Source organism: Hippopotamus amphibius, chromosome 13, assembly GCF_030028045.1.
Source record: "Hippopotamus amphibius kiboko isolate mHipAmp2 chromosome 13, mHipAmp2.hap2, whole genome shotgun sequence".
Lineage (NCBI taxonomy): Eukaryota > Metazoa > Chordata > Mammalia > Artiodactyla > Hippopotamidae > Hippopotamus > Hippopotamus amphibius.
In genome coordinates this window covers 42472579-42486881 of record NC_080198.1, presented here as the reverse complement: position 1 = coordinate 42486881, position 14303 = coordinate 42472579, and the positions used below count along the sequence as shown (strand labels likewise).

The 14303-nt window shown below is 44.2% G+C and overlaps 1 protein-coding gene across 1 annotated transcript in view; it reads left to right on the top strand.

Moving 5' to 3' along the window:
• The first annotated feature begins 289 nt into the window (after nt 1–289).
• SCN11A (sodium voltage-gated channel alpha subunit 11) overlaps nt 290–14303 on the top strand; it is a 67971-nt gene continuing 53957 nt past the window's right edge. The window contains exons 1-6 of the mRNA XM_057705131.1: nt 290–563; nt 3983–4101; nt 5148–5249; nt 8033–8161; nt 9608–9711; nt 13437–13604. Coding sequence (XP_057561114.1) covers nt 294–563; nt 3983–4101; nt 5148–5249; nt 8033–8161; nt 9608–9711; nt 13437–13604 — 892 coding nt within the window. The 5' untranslated portion in view covers nt 290–293. The remainder of the gene's footprint in view (nt 564–3982; nt 4102–5147; nt 5250–8032; nt 8162–9607; nt 9712–13436; nt 13605–14303) is intronic.

Sequence of the window (14303 nt, the reverse complement as noted above, 5' to 3'; positions counted from 1 at the left end):
CTGCTCACTGATCTTGAGCTCAGCTTCCCACTTATTCCCAGGTCCTCCAGGAATGATGTCCTGCTTTGGTTTCACCTATGCCCAAAGTTCTTGTTATATCCACGATGGTGGTCACCTCTTCTGAGCTTCTCCACAGCTAATGAGCTCCTAAGCCCCCTCACCTCAGTCTCAACTCTTGTAGACCCCATGATATGGTCCTTGGAGAGGAGAACCTCAGGGCAGACAGTGTAAGTTCTACCTCCCAGAGCTCTCTGAGGATCTGCTGCTTGTCTCTGCCCCAAGGGTGAAGAAGAATGATGGATGACAGGTACTACCCGGTGATCTTCCCAGATGCAAGGAATTTTCGCCCCTTCACTCCTGACTCTTTGGCTGCAATCAAGAAGCGGATCGCCATCCAAAAGGAGAAAAAGAAGTCCAAAGACCCGACAGCAGCAGAACCCCAGCCTCGACCTCAGCTTGACCTAAAGGTCTCCAGAAAGTTGCCCATGCTTTATGGCAACATCCCCCATGAGCTGATAGGGAAGCCCCTGGAAGACTTGGACCCATTCTACAGAAACCATAAGGTACCTCCGTGGGAAGGCTGGGGTGTCCTAACCATGTTCTAATGACCGGGTATAATTGGCATTGCATGGATCTCCAAATATCTTGGGGTGTAAAGAGGCCAGATCCCGCTTCTCCTTTGCTATCACCCCCTGTCATTGCTTTCATAGTCCTGAGAATGGCTTTCAGTACTAATTTTCTCGCTATAATAATGCATGTCTTGGAAAAGAAGATGAATGAGTACTAGGAACAGCAGAAGGGTAAAAGGAGAACAGAGAAAATATAACATGGTGTCAGGAAAGAGGACTGGACTAGCAGTCAGAAAGGTTGGGTGTAGGCCATTTCAAGTGATTGGATTTATAACTTTGGGTAAATTGGATTTATAACTTTGGGTAACTTCCCTAATTCTCACTTTTCTAATCAGTAAAATGGGAATAATGCCTGCTTTCCCTATATTACAGCATAGGCATGCAATGGAGGCACTTTATAAACTGTAAAGTATTATACTGACATGAAGAATTAATATTACTGTCCACAAATGTCTGTTTCAGCAACTAGAGTGTACCTTGAAAAACTCTTAGGCAATAGGCTTTTTAGATTATTAAATGAGATTTATGAGGGTCAAAGCCCTAGACCAACACTTGACATGTAAGAGGAGCCCAATAAATGAAGTTTAAGAATATTGTAGTCAGGTGGGCACATTCAAATTATATGTAAACTCCATGCCAATATGTGATAGGCTTGCTGTTTTATCTATCTAGATGCAGAGAAATTCTAGTAAAAGTTCCTCAAAGGGGTACCTGGGTGAGGAAACATGAGCTCAGGTTCTTCTGATGGCTGTTTGAAAGCTTGGGGGTTGTGAGGAAAGTCCTCTACAGACCACCCCCTTTCAGGAAAGACTCAGAAGACCTTGCCATCGTCATCTCGCTGTGTAATCCAGCAGAGAATGGAAAACCCACTTTGCCAGACCGAAGACAGGGAAGAAGGAGGCTGGGGAGTTTGGGGCAAGTCCTGGAAAATATGGGATGCTGAGCGCATCCTTTTATGGCACCCATGAGAAGTTGACCTCTCCAAAGAAAGACTGCCTGGTTTGTATGTCCTTGAATTGGACAGACTTGGGGTTACCAGGCCAAATGAGGACTGTGTGATGGAGGGAAGTGGGGTATCAGTGGGAAGGACAAGAAAGGGGAAAAGAGATGAAGGAGCAAAAGCACTCCAATATTTCTTCTTTTTCCTAATGCCCCAGAATTCCAGAGGCTTCTTGGAGGTTGAGTTGTTGGAGGTGAGTTAACTCTTCTGCCTCTAGGCTGGGTAGGAGATCCAGGAGGTAGGCAGCAGCTTGGTGTTTTCTGGACAGTCCTGGGAGGACAGGCTCTGTTCCAGTGGGGGTGGATGTTCTAGGACCATCTCTTCCTAGCCTGGGTCTTCCCTTTAAATCAGGAGACATGATACTTGTTCAGAGTTCTGCACACCCACGACCTCACATGCCAGTACTCTTAGCAGTCACGTGAGCTGTGTGTGGTGTCATTAGCACTTCACCTTACAGATGAAACAAAGCGTTGATGGGGAAGTGGCTTACACCAGGTCAAACAACCAGTTAGTGGTGGAGCTGGGACTCAAACCCAAGGGCTCTTTCTGTAGTCTCAGGTCACTTTTCTCTCTTTCAAAGCTTCCACTTTTGAAGATCTACAGGGAAAAGGGTGGAGATGTGTCAGCAAGTAGACAGAAGGTACCTATCATTTAAATCATTAAAACCCTGGTGAGTGTAGTTAAATACACCATTAGTTGAAATATTTAAAGCAGTCTGAGGAGGCATTAATAAAATATCAAAATCAAAGGCATAGAAGTAGAGCTATATCATGCCACCTATTAATCTGGGTGACCCACCTTAGAAAGAGGTTTGGTCTCTGCTCTAAAATCATCTTTCTGTCCAAAGGAAGGGCACAGAATCCCCAAAGTGAGTCTTAGACCTCTGGGCTCATAGCTTTTAAAGAACCCTGTGGCCCATTTCACTTTTTAATGGAGGAAACAAAATTTCGTAGTCCACATTTTCCCTGCAACCAGATGGCCAGCAGACAAGTAAGTCCCAGCAACTTTGTGAAGGAAGTTGATGTTTGGTAGTGGCTGAAGTTCTGATACCTCAACCAAAGTGGCAGCTACCCCACTGTTTCTGTGCCTGGGTGACAAGACCTGTCTTTCATGTCAAGGATTACATGTCAAGTAGTACTTTCTGCAAATCTGAAAGAAGCAGTGACACAGGAGATAGGAGTGACCCTGGTTCTATGAAGTCTTTTGTAACAGCCTTGGGGACGCATAAGGGGACAGCCAGGTGACAGTTAAGTGGAAAGGGGGATGTCTGAGGGTTGATGTTAGAAGCCTGTGAGTCATTAGTTGTTGTCCAGAGGCAGCTTCATGCCCAGAGCCCAGGAAGACATGCAAGGCGGAAACGGGGGCAGCTTTGGTGTTTTTCAGTGGGGCCCAATTGGACACTTTGGGTGAACAGTGCACCATTTGGCATGTCTGTCCTGGGTTTGGCATCCCAGGACATACTCACTACAGGCCGATAGAGCCTCCTCTGATTGTTACAGACAACCAAAAACACCCACACACATTTCCAGTGCCTTCTGTAGGACCTCCCCTGCCAGCTGAGAACCTCAGGCGGATTTGTATATGTCCAGGGAGCAGGGAGCGGGAGGGAATGGTAGAGCAAGTCTGGAAACTGTGATGTTTTTTATTGAAGATCCTCAAGGTTAGAATTGATTGGCAGACTATTTCATGTAGGATAGCTCAGGCATAACAGTATAAATTCTCTAGGTCCCTGATTATTCTAAGATTCATTGCAAAGTTTTTCTTTTTTTAATTTAACTTTATCTTTTATTGAAGTATAGTTGATTTACAATGTTGTGCCAACAAAGTTTTCATTAATAATCAAAATAATTTAAAATAATCTGAATGTGAATGTTCAATTCTAGTTCTGTCTCTTCAAGTTCTCTTTTAGTTCTTGTCTCCATAAGTATATACCATGGAGTACAATACAAAGGGTTTTGTTTGACCCAGTTATTACCCTTTACCCCTTTTTTCTTTATTTGCAGGGCCCAATGCACTTCATTTCTGGGGCCTCCAAAGTATTTCACTGGGTGAACAGTCCATAGATCAACAGTTATTTTGGGAGTAAGGGTTGATTTTCAGTAGATCAGAGTCTTGGGACTCTGAGTGAGACCCAAGCCACATGGGGGGATCTCTTGGCTTCCAGAGTGACAGTGTAGGCTGGTCAGAAAGTACCTCCGGCTTCAGAAAAAAGCTCTCCAATCAGATGCTATAGTCATCATAATAAGACAAGCCATGCCTTAACCTGTGGTTTCACCAAATTTTCTCTAAATGAACTCATGATAAAAATTGTTTGTCACTGCATGTAATTCTGGTTGTGTTTGTTTTTTTGCAGACATTTATGGTGTTGAACAAAAAGAGAACAATCTACCGCTTCAGTGCCAAACGTGCCTTGTTCATTTTGGGGCCTTTCAATTCAATCAGAAGTTTAGCCATTAGAATCTCAGTCCATTCATATCCTTTTGTTGCTTCTTTTACTAAGTCCAGGTCATGTGATGTATGCACAAGCCCTAGGGGTTCACGTGTTTGTTGAGTGGAAATAGCTCATTCTTTTAACAGATGCTGGGTGAGTGGCCCTGCTGCATGGTAGGGCTGTGCTGGGGCTCACCCCTGTCTGGGCTCCTGTGGCCTCAGAGGTCAAAAGGCAGGCAGTTTGTTAGTGAGATGGGCAGTCTGGAGGTGGGAGTGTGGAGAGGCTCTGTGGTGTTTTGTAGGCATCAGAATAGCCTCCTGAGGAAAGGAACATCCAAGTTGAGACCCAAATAAAGGTTGTAAACTGGCAACCTGTGCACCGTGTTTAGCTGATGAATGAGTTGTGCTAGAACTACAGTGTTTAAAGCTTTTTTAAAGAAACACTTTCTAGTGTTAAAAGTCCAGATTTCCAGGGGGTGAGGAGACACCAGGCTGTTTTGCATGGGTGTGTGTGTGTGTGTGTGTGTGTGTGTGTGTGTGTGTGTGTGTGTGAAAAAGACGTGGGTTTGTAGATGAAAGTACTCAGGAAAATGGGAAGGAATATCTATTTAAGTTGGGTTCCCTAGAAGCAGAGCCTGAGATGGGATTCTTATTTAAGTGATTTAGTGGGGGAGTGCTCTCTGGAAAAGAAAAAAGAGAAACAGCATGGAGGAAAAGAAGGAGCCAAGCAAGGACAGGGTCTCAGCTGAGCCTGCATCAGGCATCAGCCTGAGCCATGGGGATCTCCAGAGCATGAATCGTATCACAGAGCTGCCCCACCTGAAAGCCAGAGGCTGGGTTTTTGTGAATTTGTTGGTCAGACATGTGGAAAGGGCGTGTAGCCCTCCAGGGTGAGGAGGCTGCCATTCAGGTTGAGTACAGTTCTTCAAGGGAGGGGACAGCTGTGGGTTGTTCTCAGCCAATACTCACAGTTAGAGGACAGATACTCTTGCAGAAAAGGGGCCCTGCAGGGACCCCCGCAGCCTCCACTGCGATAAATAATGACACATGCCATCCCACAGCGCAGCTGCCTTAACGGCCCCGGTCACATTGTTCAGCATGTTCATCATCTGCACCGTCATCATCAACTGTGTGTTCATGGCCATGGCTGGTGGGAGTAACAGCAGCATCGTAGATACTGAGAGTGCTGAGTAAGTGTTTGTCCTGTGTGCGTTTGTCCTATGTTTTTAAGCAAATAAACCTAAAAGAATTATGATTACATTAGATTTTACCTATTGAAGAAGAAAAAGTCACCCATAAATCCAAATCCCCTACACAAATGCTGGCAGAGTCAGTTTCATTTTTGTATACGTACAATTGTCTTTAAAGGCCTTTTAAACTTACATTTGTAATAAACAGCACACATACAAATTTTATGTCTAGTTTTAAGTGGTTTTCTTTGTCCTTATGTAGGCTTAATAGGAGTCCATTTTGATGCCTATACAATATTTCATCAGGTGACTGTACCATAATTTGCATAAATACTCTCGTATTTTACTTCTATAAATAGCATTGCAACAAGCATCTTTTGGTATAAAGCTACTTTAAAAAATCATTATTTTCTTAGAATAGTCTTAGAAATGGATTTACAAGCTGAACATCCATGGCCCTGACTGGATACCCTGCCTATGGTCGAACTGACAGTGACACACCCCAGAGGGTCTGATTTGCCTGGCGGGTTGAGGTCTCCCTGTCACGGAGATCTCGAGCCCTGCTTCCTTCTGGTGGGCATGGCTGTACTCCACAGCAGATGTCATTTTGGTCCCCATGTCCCACCGTTGGGCAAGCTTCTGCTGGAAAAGAGAGAATGGTAGGGTGGGAGGTGGAAGGCTAGATGGCTAGGCAGAAATAGCAGTCAGAGGTGGCTGTCTCATTTGCTTGAGATCTGGATGAAGACTTGCACAATCCCACACATCTGCAATTACAGCCTTTTTTCAAAATGCCTATAATTTTATAAATTATACCTGAGTTTAAAAGATGGCGGATTTCAGGGCAGACATTAATTAATCTTCTGTGTTTATTTGTCACCTAAAAGGTGAGCAGTTTAGAAAAAAGCTGAAGCAGGAGTAGCTCTTGCCCAAGGCAGCCTCATGACCATTTCTGCTCTTGGACTTTGCTCTGGGATTTTTCAAGTCCCCAGGACCTTAGTTCTTTAGCTTTGAGGGCTAACAATGGCTGAATATTCTACCAGAGAAGGTCCACTACTTTTACTCTAAACCAGCAAATTGTTCGAATTGATTGTTTCTGTCCCAGATGTGCGATGTGTGTGTGTGTGTATGCGCACCACCCAAGCATTTTTTATTTTTATTTTTTTGGCACACGGGCTTAGTTGCTCCGTGGCATGTGAGATCTTCCTGGAGCAGGGATCGAACCCGTGTCCTCTGCCTTGGCAGGCAGATTCTTAACCACTGCACCACCTAGGAAGCCCACATGTTTTAATTGGGATTATAACAAGAAAGCTAGGGTATTGTCTTTTGTAGGAGGAGGAAGAGGAAGAAGGGAAATAAATTAGAAGACAGAACACGATGAAGGACTAAAGGAATAGAATGGAAATAGTTTTTTTTTTTAATTGTGATAAAATGCTCATTACATCACATTTGCCATCTTAATCACTTTTAGGTGTACAGATCAGTGGTATTAAGTATATTCACACAGTTGTGCAACTATTACCACTCTCCATCTCCACAACTTTTTTCATCTTGCAAAACTGAAATGCTATATTCATTAAACAATAACTCCACATTCTGCCCTCCCCTCCAGTCCCCTGGAAACCACCATTATACTTTACATCTCTGTGTATTTGATTACTCTAGGTGCTTCATATAAGTGGAATTATACAATGTTTGTCTTTTAAAACTAGTTTATTTCCTTTAGTACATGACCTCAAGGTTCATCCAGGTTGTCACATGTGACAGAATTTCTCTCCTTTTCAAGGCTCAATAATATTCCATTGTGTGTATATACCACATTTAATTAATCTATTCAGCTATTCATTTAATTAATCAATGGACATTTGGGTTGCTTCTACCTCTTGGCTATTGTGGATAGTGCTACAATGAACATGAATGTGCAAATATTTCTTTAAGATTCTGCTTGCTGGATCATCTGGTAATTCTATTTTTAATCTTTTGAAGAATATCCCTACTATTTTCCATGGTGGTTGCATAATTTTACAATCCCTCCACTAGTGCACAAGGATTTTAATCTTACCACATCCTCACCAACACTCGTTACTTTCTGTTTTCTCTTTTTTAAAGTAGCCATCCTAATGAGTACGAGGTGATACCTCATTGCAGTTTTGATTTGCATTTCTATGATGATTAGTGATATTGAGTACCTTTTCATACGCTTGTTGGCGATTTGTATATAATCTTTGGAGAAATGTCTATTCAAGTCATTTGACCATTTTTAAGTTGGATTATTTAATCTTTTGTTGTTGAGTTTGTAGGAGTTCTTTATATATTCCAAATATTAACCTCTCATCAGATATATGATTTGCAGATATTTTCTTCTAGGCATCTTATAGTTTTAGGTCTTATATTTAGCTCTAATCCATTTTGAGTTAATTTTTGTACTTGGTATAAGGTAAAGGTCTAACTTCATTCTTTTACATGTGGATATCATGCTTTCCTGGCACCATTTGTTGAAAAGACTGTCCATATTGGCCGAAGCTTCTCTCAAGAATATGGCTGTGAAGCTAGGCACTTAAAAGGAGCTTTACAACTTTATCCATGGGCCTGTTTCTCAGAAATCCCAAATACCAGAACTTGCTTGAGGACCTTACCTTTCTGAACTCTGATTTGCTAAGACCAGAATGTTAAATGCCACATTAAAATGGAATCAAACCTCATGAAGATCAGATCAGACAGATGGGGTCTGTGTTTTTCACATCGCTTATCATATTTCTTCTTGTTCTGAATGATTTGCTTTGTAGGTATGTCTTCACTGGAATTTATATATTTGAAGCGTTAGTTAAAATACTGGCAAGAGGTTTTATTCTGGATGAGTTTTCTTTCCTTCGAGATCCGTGGAACTGGCTGGACTCCATTGTCATTGCAACAGCGTAAGAATGTTAAGATTTTTATTGAAGAGATTAGGGTGGTGGGAAAGAAGCCCCTTGGCTTCCAACAGGGCCCTATGTGGATCCTCATGAGTGGCTGAGTGCAGCCAAATAAAGCCTAGAACTCTGAGTGCAGTGTTGATTGGCACTAAACTGCACCATGTAGCCAGCTGGTCAGAGGCCTTCACACACACAAATCCATTTCAGCCACACATCAAGGCTTGTGGGATCTTAGTTCCCTGACCAGGGATTATACCTGGGCCACGGCAGTGAAAGTGCCCAGTCCCAACCACTGGACCACCAGGGAATTCCCCACAAATCCTTTTCTAGGCCAACACTCATGGTCTTATTTTTTCAGCCATTTATTCATCAAACACCAACCTGTTATGAGGCCAGGCTCTGTGTAAGATACAGGGCTTGTGATAATGGAAAAAAATATCATGCCTGGTTCTCACCCTGCAGGAGCTCGCAGTTCAGAGGGGAAGTGAGACATTTAACTTATAACCATTATAACCTGCCATAGTGAGCGCTGGCATAGGAGCTGTGCATGATTCCAGCTGTTAGAGCATGGAGGAGGAACAAAGGGGTCTAGAACATCTTTGTCTACTGAAAAGTTACAAAGAGTTTCTCTCGTGTTTTTGCCTAGAAGTGTTATCGTTTTGGCTCTTATGTTTAACTAAGTTTATGGTCCATTTTGAGTTAGTTATTATATATGGCATGAGGTAAGAGTTGAAGTTCTTCCTAAAGGAGAGGACATCAATTTGGCAGCTGAATGATGAGATGCCACATTCATGAGTCAGCAAAATAAAAAGCAAGAGGAGCAATGGCCCATTGCCAGCACAATGATAACAAACCCAACCTTATTTAAGTTGTGCTGGCCATTGTCTTAAGCACTTTGTGTATATTTTTCTATTTAATATTCATGAAAGCCCTTTGAGGTAGGTGCTATTAATTTCAGAGTTTTACATCTGAAGGTCAGTGGTCAGGTGCTCCTGGTTATTGAGAGGCAGTGTAGTACAGTGGTGAAGAGGGTGGGCTCTGGAGCCAGACCACCTAGGTTCCTTCTGGGCTTGGCCACATGGCGAGACCTTAGGAAAGTGTACTGGGGCCTGGAACTTGGTAACAAGTCAATAAATGTTTAAGTTGATTTCTGTTATCCATGGTTGTGGCCACAACTGTAGTGACTATTTCAAGGAATCCTTATCTATGTCCAAGTGTAAAGATTAGCTGAGAACAGCCTCCTGTGCAATCTATGGTGCAGAGGGTCCATGGCAGTAGAGAGTGATATTGCCAGGTCCTGAGAGGAAGGGGAGGCTGGAAGGGGAGGCCGCAGATTTCATGCTGGTGGACACAGACCTCAGGCTGTGCTTACTTGTGACCTTTGTGCAGATGTGCAGGGCAGACACACAGCTGAGCAAGCCCAGACTTTCCTTGTGTTTTGTCTTGTAGGTTTGTATCATATTCACCACATATCAAGCAAAGCAGCATCAGTCTGTCATCTCTGCGTACCTTCAGAGTGTTCAGAGCTTTGAAAGCAATTTCAGTAGTTTCAGGTAAGCCACTCTAACGTTCAACACTGGCTCTTAGGCAGAAGAGAATAGTTAAAATTTCTTAATATGTCATGTAAACCACAAACTAACAAACAAACTCTGTTTTATTCATTTATTTGATCATCCAACAAACATGTATTGAGCACCTGATACGCACTGTGCTAGCTGCTTGGGATATTTCAGTGGGCAAACAGAGAAAGGTCCCTGCCCTCATGGAGTTTACGTTGTAGGTGGGGGGTTGGGGGACAGACTTAGCAATAACTATAATAAATAAGTAAATTATATAGCATGCTAGAAAGTGACATGTGCTATGGAAAAATAAAATGGAGGAGTAGGCAACGTGGCAGCTCTTGGAAATCATGGGGATTCAGGGAAGCAAGTTGCAATTTTCAGTGGGGTGGTCAGGATAGGTGTCATTGAGAAGGTGAGATATGAGCAGATTTGAAGGTGGTGAGTACGTTTCACAAGCAGATATATGGAAAAGGATGTTCTGACATAGGGAGCAGCCAGTCCACAGACTGAGGACTAAAAAAGCTGTGGATGGGGCTGGAGCAGACAGAGTGGGGGGCCAGGTGGTGGAGGAGGGACCACAGAGGTGAAGGGGAGGCACCTAAGTACCGGGAAAACTTGGGCTTTACTCTGAGAGAAATCAGAGCCATGCAGGCGCTTTGAGCAGAGGAGACACATGACCTGACTCAGGCTTTAAAAGTATTACTCTGGCTGTTGTGTGGGGAACAGAATGTGGGGGAACAAAGGTAAAAGCAGGAAGACCAGATAGGAGGCATGTTGGTCACCATGGAAACATACTGCTCAGATCTCCTGCTGCAGGGAGTGCAGCTGACTCCTCCCAGCTGATCCCTCTCTGGATTTACCACTGCATTCATGTTCATGCCAGGATCATTCTTTTCTTGCGTGTGGGGGGCGCTAATGCAGTGTTGCTAATACCTGAAGGGTATGGGACTCCTCTGTGGGGGACTTTAGCTCAGGGGCTACCCAGCAGCCAGGGTGAGACTGTCTCACAGCAGCACTGCAGTCTGAGGCTCCTTCTGTCTATCCTACTTCCTTCCTGTTCTCCTTTCCCAGGTGTCAGCCCTGTGTCACAGTCTGAGCCCCTCCACTCCCTCCCTCCAGATTTTTCCTCACAAGCATTTCCCCAAGAAATCCCTTGCAATCTGGTCTCAGAGTGTCTGCTTCTCAGAGGGCCCAAACTGACACATGGGGCCGCTGCCATAATCCAAACAAGAGGTGGTGGTGCTCTCAGGTAAGGTGCTGGAAGAGGAGCTGGTGAACGGCGGTCAGATTCTGTATAAATTCAAAGGTGGAAACAAGAGGGGACTTCCTGACAGGTTGATTATATACATGATGTGAGCAAAAGAAGAGTAAAGGATGAGTCAAGGTTTTTGTCTGAGTGACTGGAGAGGTGGAATCATCACTGAATGAGAAAAGGGAGGCTGTGAGAGAAGCAGGCCTTGGAGGTCAGATTAGGAGTTAGCTTTGGACACGTTCTGTTTGAGATGGCTGTGAGACATCCAAGTAAAAGTATCAAGTAGGCAATTAGATATACAAAGCTGGAGTTCCAGGGCTGCAGATATCATTTTGGAGACTATGAGCCTATAGGTGATATTTAAAGCCACAGAATCTGATGAGATTACCAAGAAAATGAGCATAGATGGAAAGTAGAGGAGGATGAAGGACTGAGTCCCAGGCACTGAGACCTTAAAGAGGAGGGGAGAGAGGAGAAATCAGCAAAGGAGATGAGCAGGAGCCACCAGTAAAGTAGGAAAGAAAGCAAAAGTGGTCTCCTGGAAGCCAGGCAAGGAGGGAGCTCTGTGCTTCAGGCTGAAGCCAAGGACGGGCTTGTAAACGTGAATTCCAGTTTATCAAAAATGAGGTTATTATGGTGTCTTCTCTTCTCCTTCCCCTTTCCTCTCTTTCCTTTACAAAAAAAACTTTATTAAAAAATATTGTCTCTCTGGACTCCTTCCCTTCTTCTACTAATTTCTTCTATCAAAACTCCAGGCAATTTGGATCTTTTTCATACAGAGGCAGTGGGTTATTTTTGGAAACTCCAGAAAAACAACTGCATAGTGATAAAGAAACTGGTAGTCACAGGGCACTGTTTATGTAGAACTTGTCCCTCTTCCTCTTTTGCAAGGTGGACCTTAGTCTCGCAGGTGGATTTAGGGGCTTTTTGCCTGAGCCGAGGCCCTTATATTTCATGTGGGTACAATAAACGTTCAGGGAGTCACTTAGCAGCTTTTGTGTTCCCTTCTTCATCTCTAAGCAGGTGAGCATACTCTCCATTTAGACTCATGAAACACATGAGATCCTTGGATGCTTTTTGGAAGGAAGAGTATGAGATACAATCTTTTATGGGACTATGTAAAAATAATTCAGGAATCACAACTATCTTTCATCCAAATCATCTTGCTTTGGAGAAGATTCAAGCCTCTTGTTACAGATGAAAAATCAGACGTAGCTGAGGTTAGAGTATTTTCATGTTTGGTGCCCCTGACCATGCACGGAAAGCATGATCTTGGCATGAACATGAGTGCAGTGGTGAATCCAGTGAATGTCCTAGCTTGGCTGAGAGTCTCCTCCTCATGTGGCATCACCCTTGGCAGAACGTCATCCGCTGTGGGCTTGGCCTCCGGTCAGATGCTGCTTTGTGTTCTCAAGTCTGCCATTCATGGTTTATGCTGATCAACTGAAACTTTGTCACTTAGTGTCATCCCACACATTACAAATGCAATCTGCTGGTTTATCTCTCCAGCTGTGTTGGGAGCAGAGCCTGTGACTCAGTGTTGTGCTAGGACTGACTTGTTCTGACTCCCCAGCAGACGGTGCACTTTTTCCAACTCTGCATCCAGGGACATCATGTTGCTAGCTTGAAAGCAGCTGGGGGAGAGGGGTGTATGGAGGGAGCAAAGGGATCTAGGCTCCAGAATTCAGCAAACAAGGACATCTGTAAATGCTGCGAATGAAGACTTTCTCAGTCTCCTCCCCTCCCCCCCAGAGAGCTGATTTTAAACATTTGCCTGACACACTACAAGGCTATGTTCTTGTTATTTTGTAACTTTGGCAGCCTAACAGTGTACCGTGGACATAGTAGGTGCTTGGTAAATATTTCTTGAATGAATTATAAAAAACCCTTATTGTAAGCAGTAATCTGAGTTTCGTTTCCTAAGACATCCTTATTATTTGGGTCCAGACAAAGCTCCTCCTTTCAGCTTCCTGCGCGCCCCCCCCCCCACCACCAATGTAGCTATACCTAATGGCAGCTCATGTACGTTAGAGTAGGTAGTAGCTACCAAATGTTCAATACAGCGTCTTCTCTCAGGAGGCCTCACTTTGGCCTTAGTGCTGCCTGTGACCCCCAGCCGTGAAGGTGCCTGCACAACTGTCTTCAAAAGTTATGTCTTGTGTCTCTGTGGCATGTTTCTTTTCAACGCTTCCTCACTTGCCCTTCAGAACAACCCTGTGGCATCTGTAGGGCAGGGTAGAGGCCAAGTCCTAGACCAGTGGACCACTCTGATGATGCATAGCTTCTCAGGCACAGAGTGGAGCCTAGAACTTATGGCCTCAGAATCCTAAGTCAGGCCAGTTTCTGATAGCAGCCCGCAATCAGACAACTTTCGAGGCCTTGCTGTTCCCTCTCTGTTCCTTGTCTGTGTCTGGTGTGTGTGTGTGAGTCGGGGGCTTCTCCCCACACCTGTCCTCTTCCTCAGGTCTGAAGGTCATTGTTGGGGCCTTGCTGCGCTCTGTGAAGAAACTTGTTGATGTGATGATCCTGACTCTCTTTTGCCTCAGCATCTTTGCCCTGGTAGGTCAGCAGCTCTTCATGGGAAGTCTGAACCAGAAATGTGTCAGGAAGGACTGTGAGCCTGACTATAAAGGTAAACACCCCACCTTTCACTCCTTGGTTTGTGCATGGTTAACTATTATTTATCCCCACTCATACTATCTACTGATCTGCGTTATAGAGTATCTTAGGACCAAGGAATGACTTGTCCCTCTAGGGTTCTCATGTGGGCAGATGTATTTCTTAGAGAACTGCCTCACGCTTTGGGTTTCCACGGAGAAGGAAAAGCCTGAAGCCACACTTATAAGAGTGGTGTCATCTTCCATCTCTGCCCCCTTCCTTGTCACGTTTTGTGGAAGTCTTTAGAGTGCATGGCTTTGGCCGAAGGGGATCAGCAACTTCCCATAATGCCTCCCCCCACCCACGTATTTTCTTCAGTGGTATTCTTCCTTTTATGTTGCATCCTCTCCATTCTGAGGTCAACCCTGTATCAATTTCATGTGTCCTGAATTTTATGTGGCCACACTTTCTCCATGTCTGTCTTGGTTGATGAGCTTCTCATGGGCTGACCCTGTGTCCAGCTTCTCCCAAGGGTGGTCTCTGGTTCAGTTCTACGCACTGAGAGGCAAAGTGGTGGTGGTGTCACTGCTTCCTTCTCTTATTTCTCTTTCCTCCTCCTTTACCCTCTTTTTCTCTTGCATCTTCCTGAGGGCTTAGGCTCTAGTTCCTCTCTGGATCATTTCATCAAGATCACTTTGATCATTTTGGAGGATTCTGGACCATCTGTTTCAAG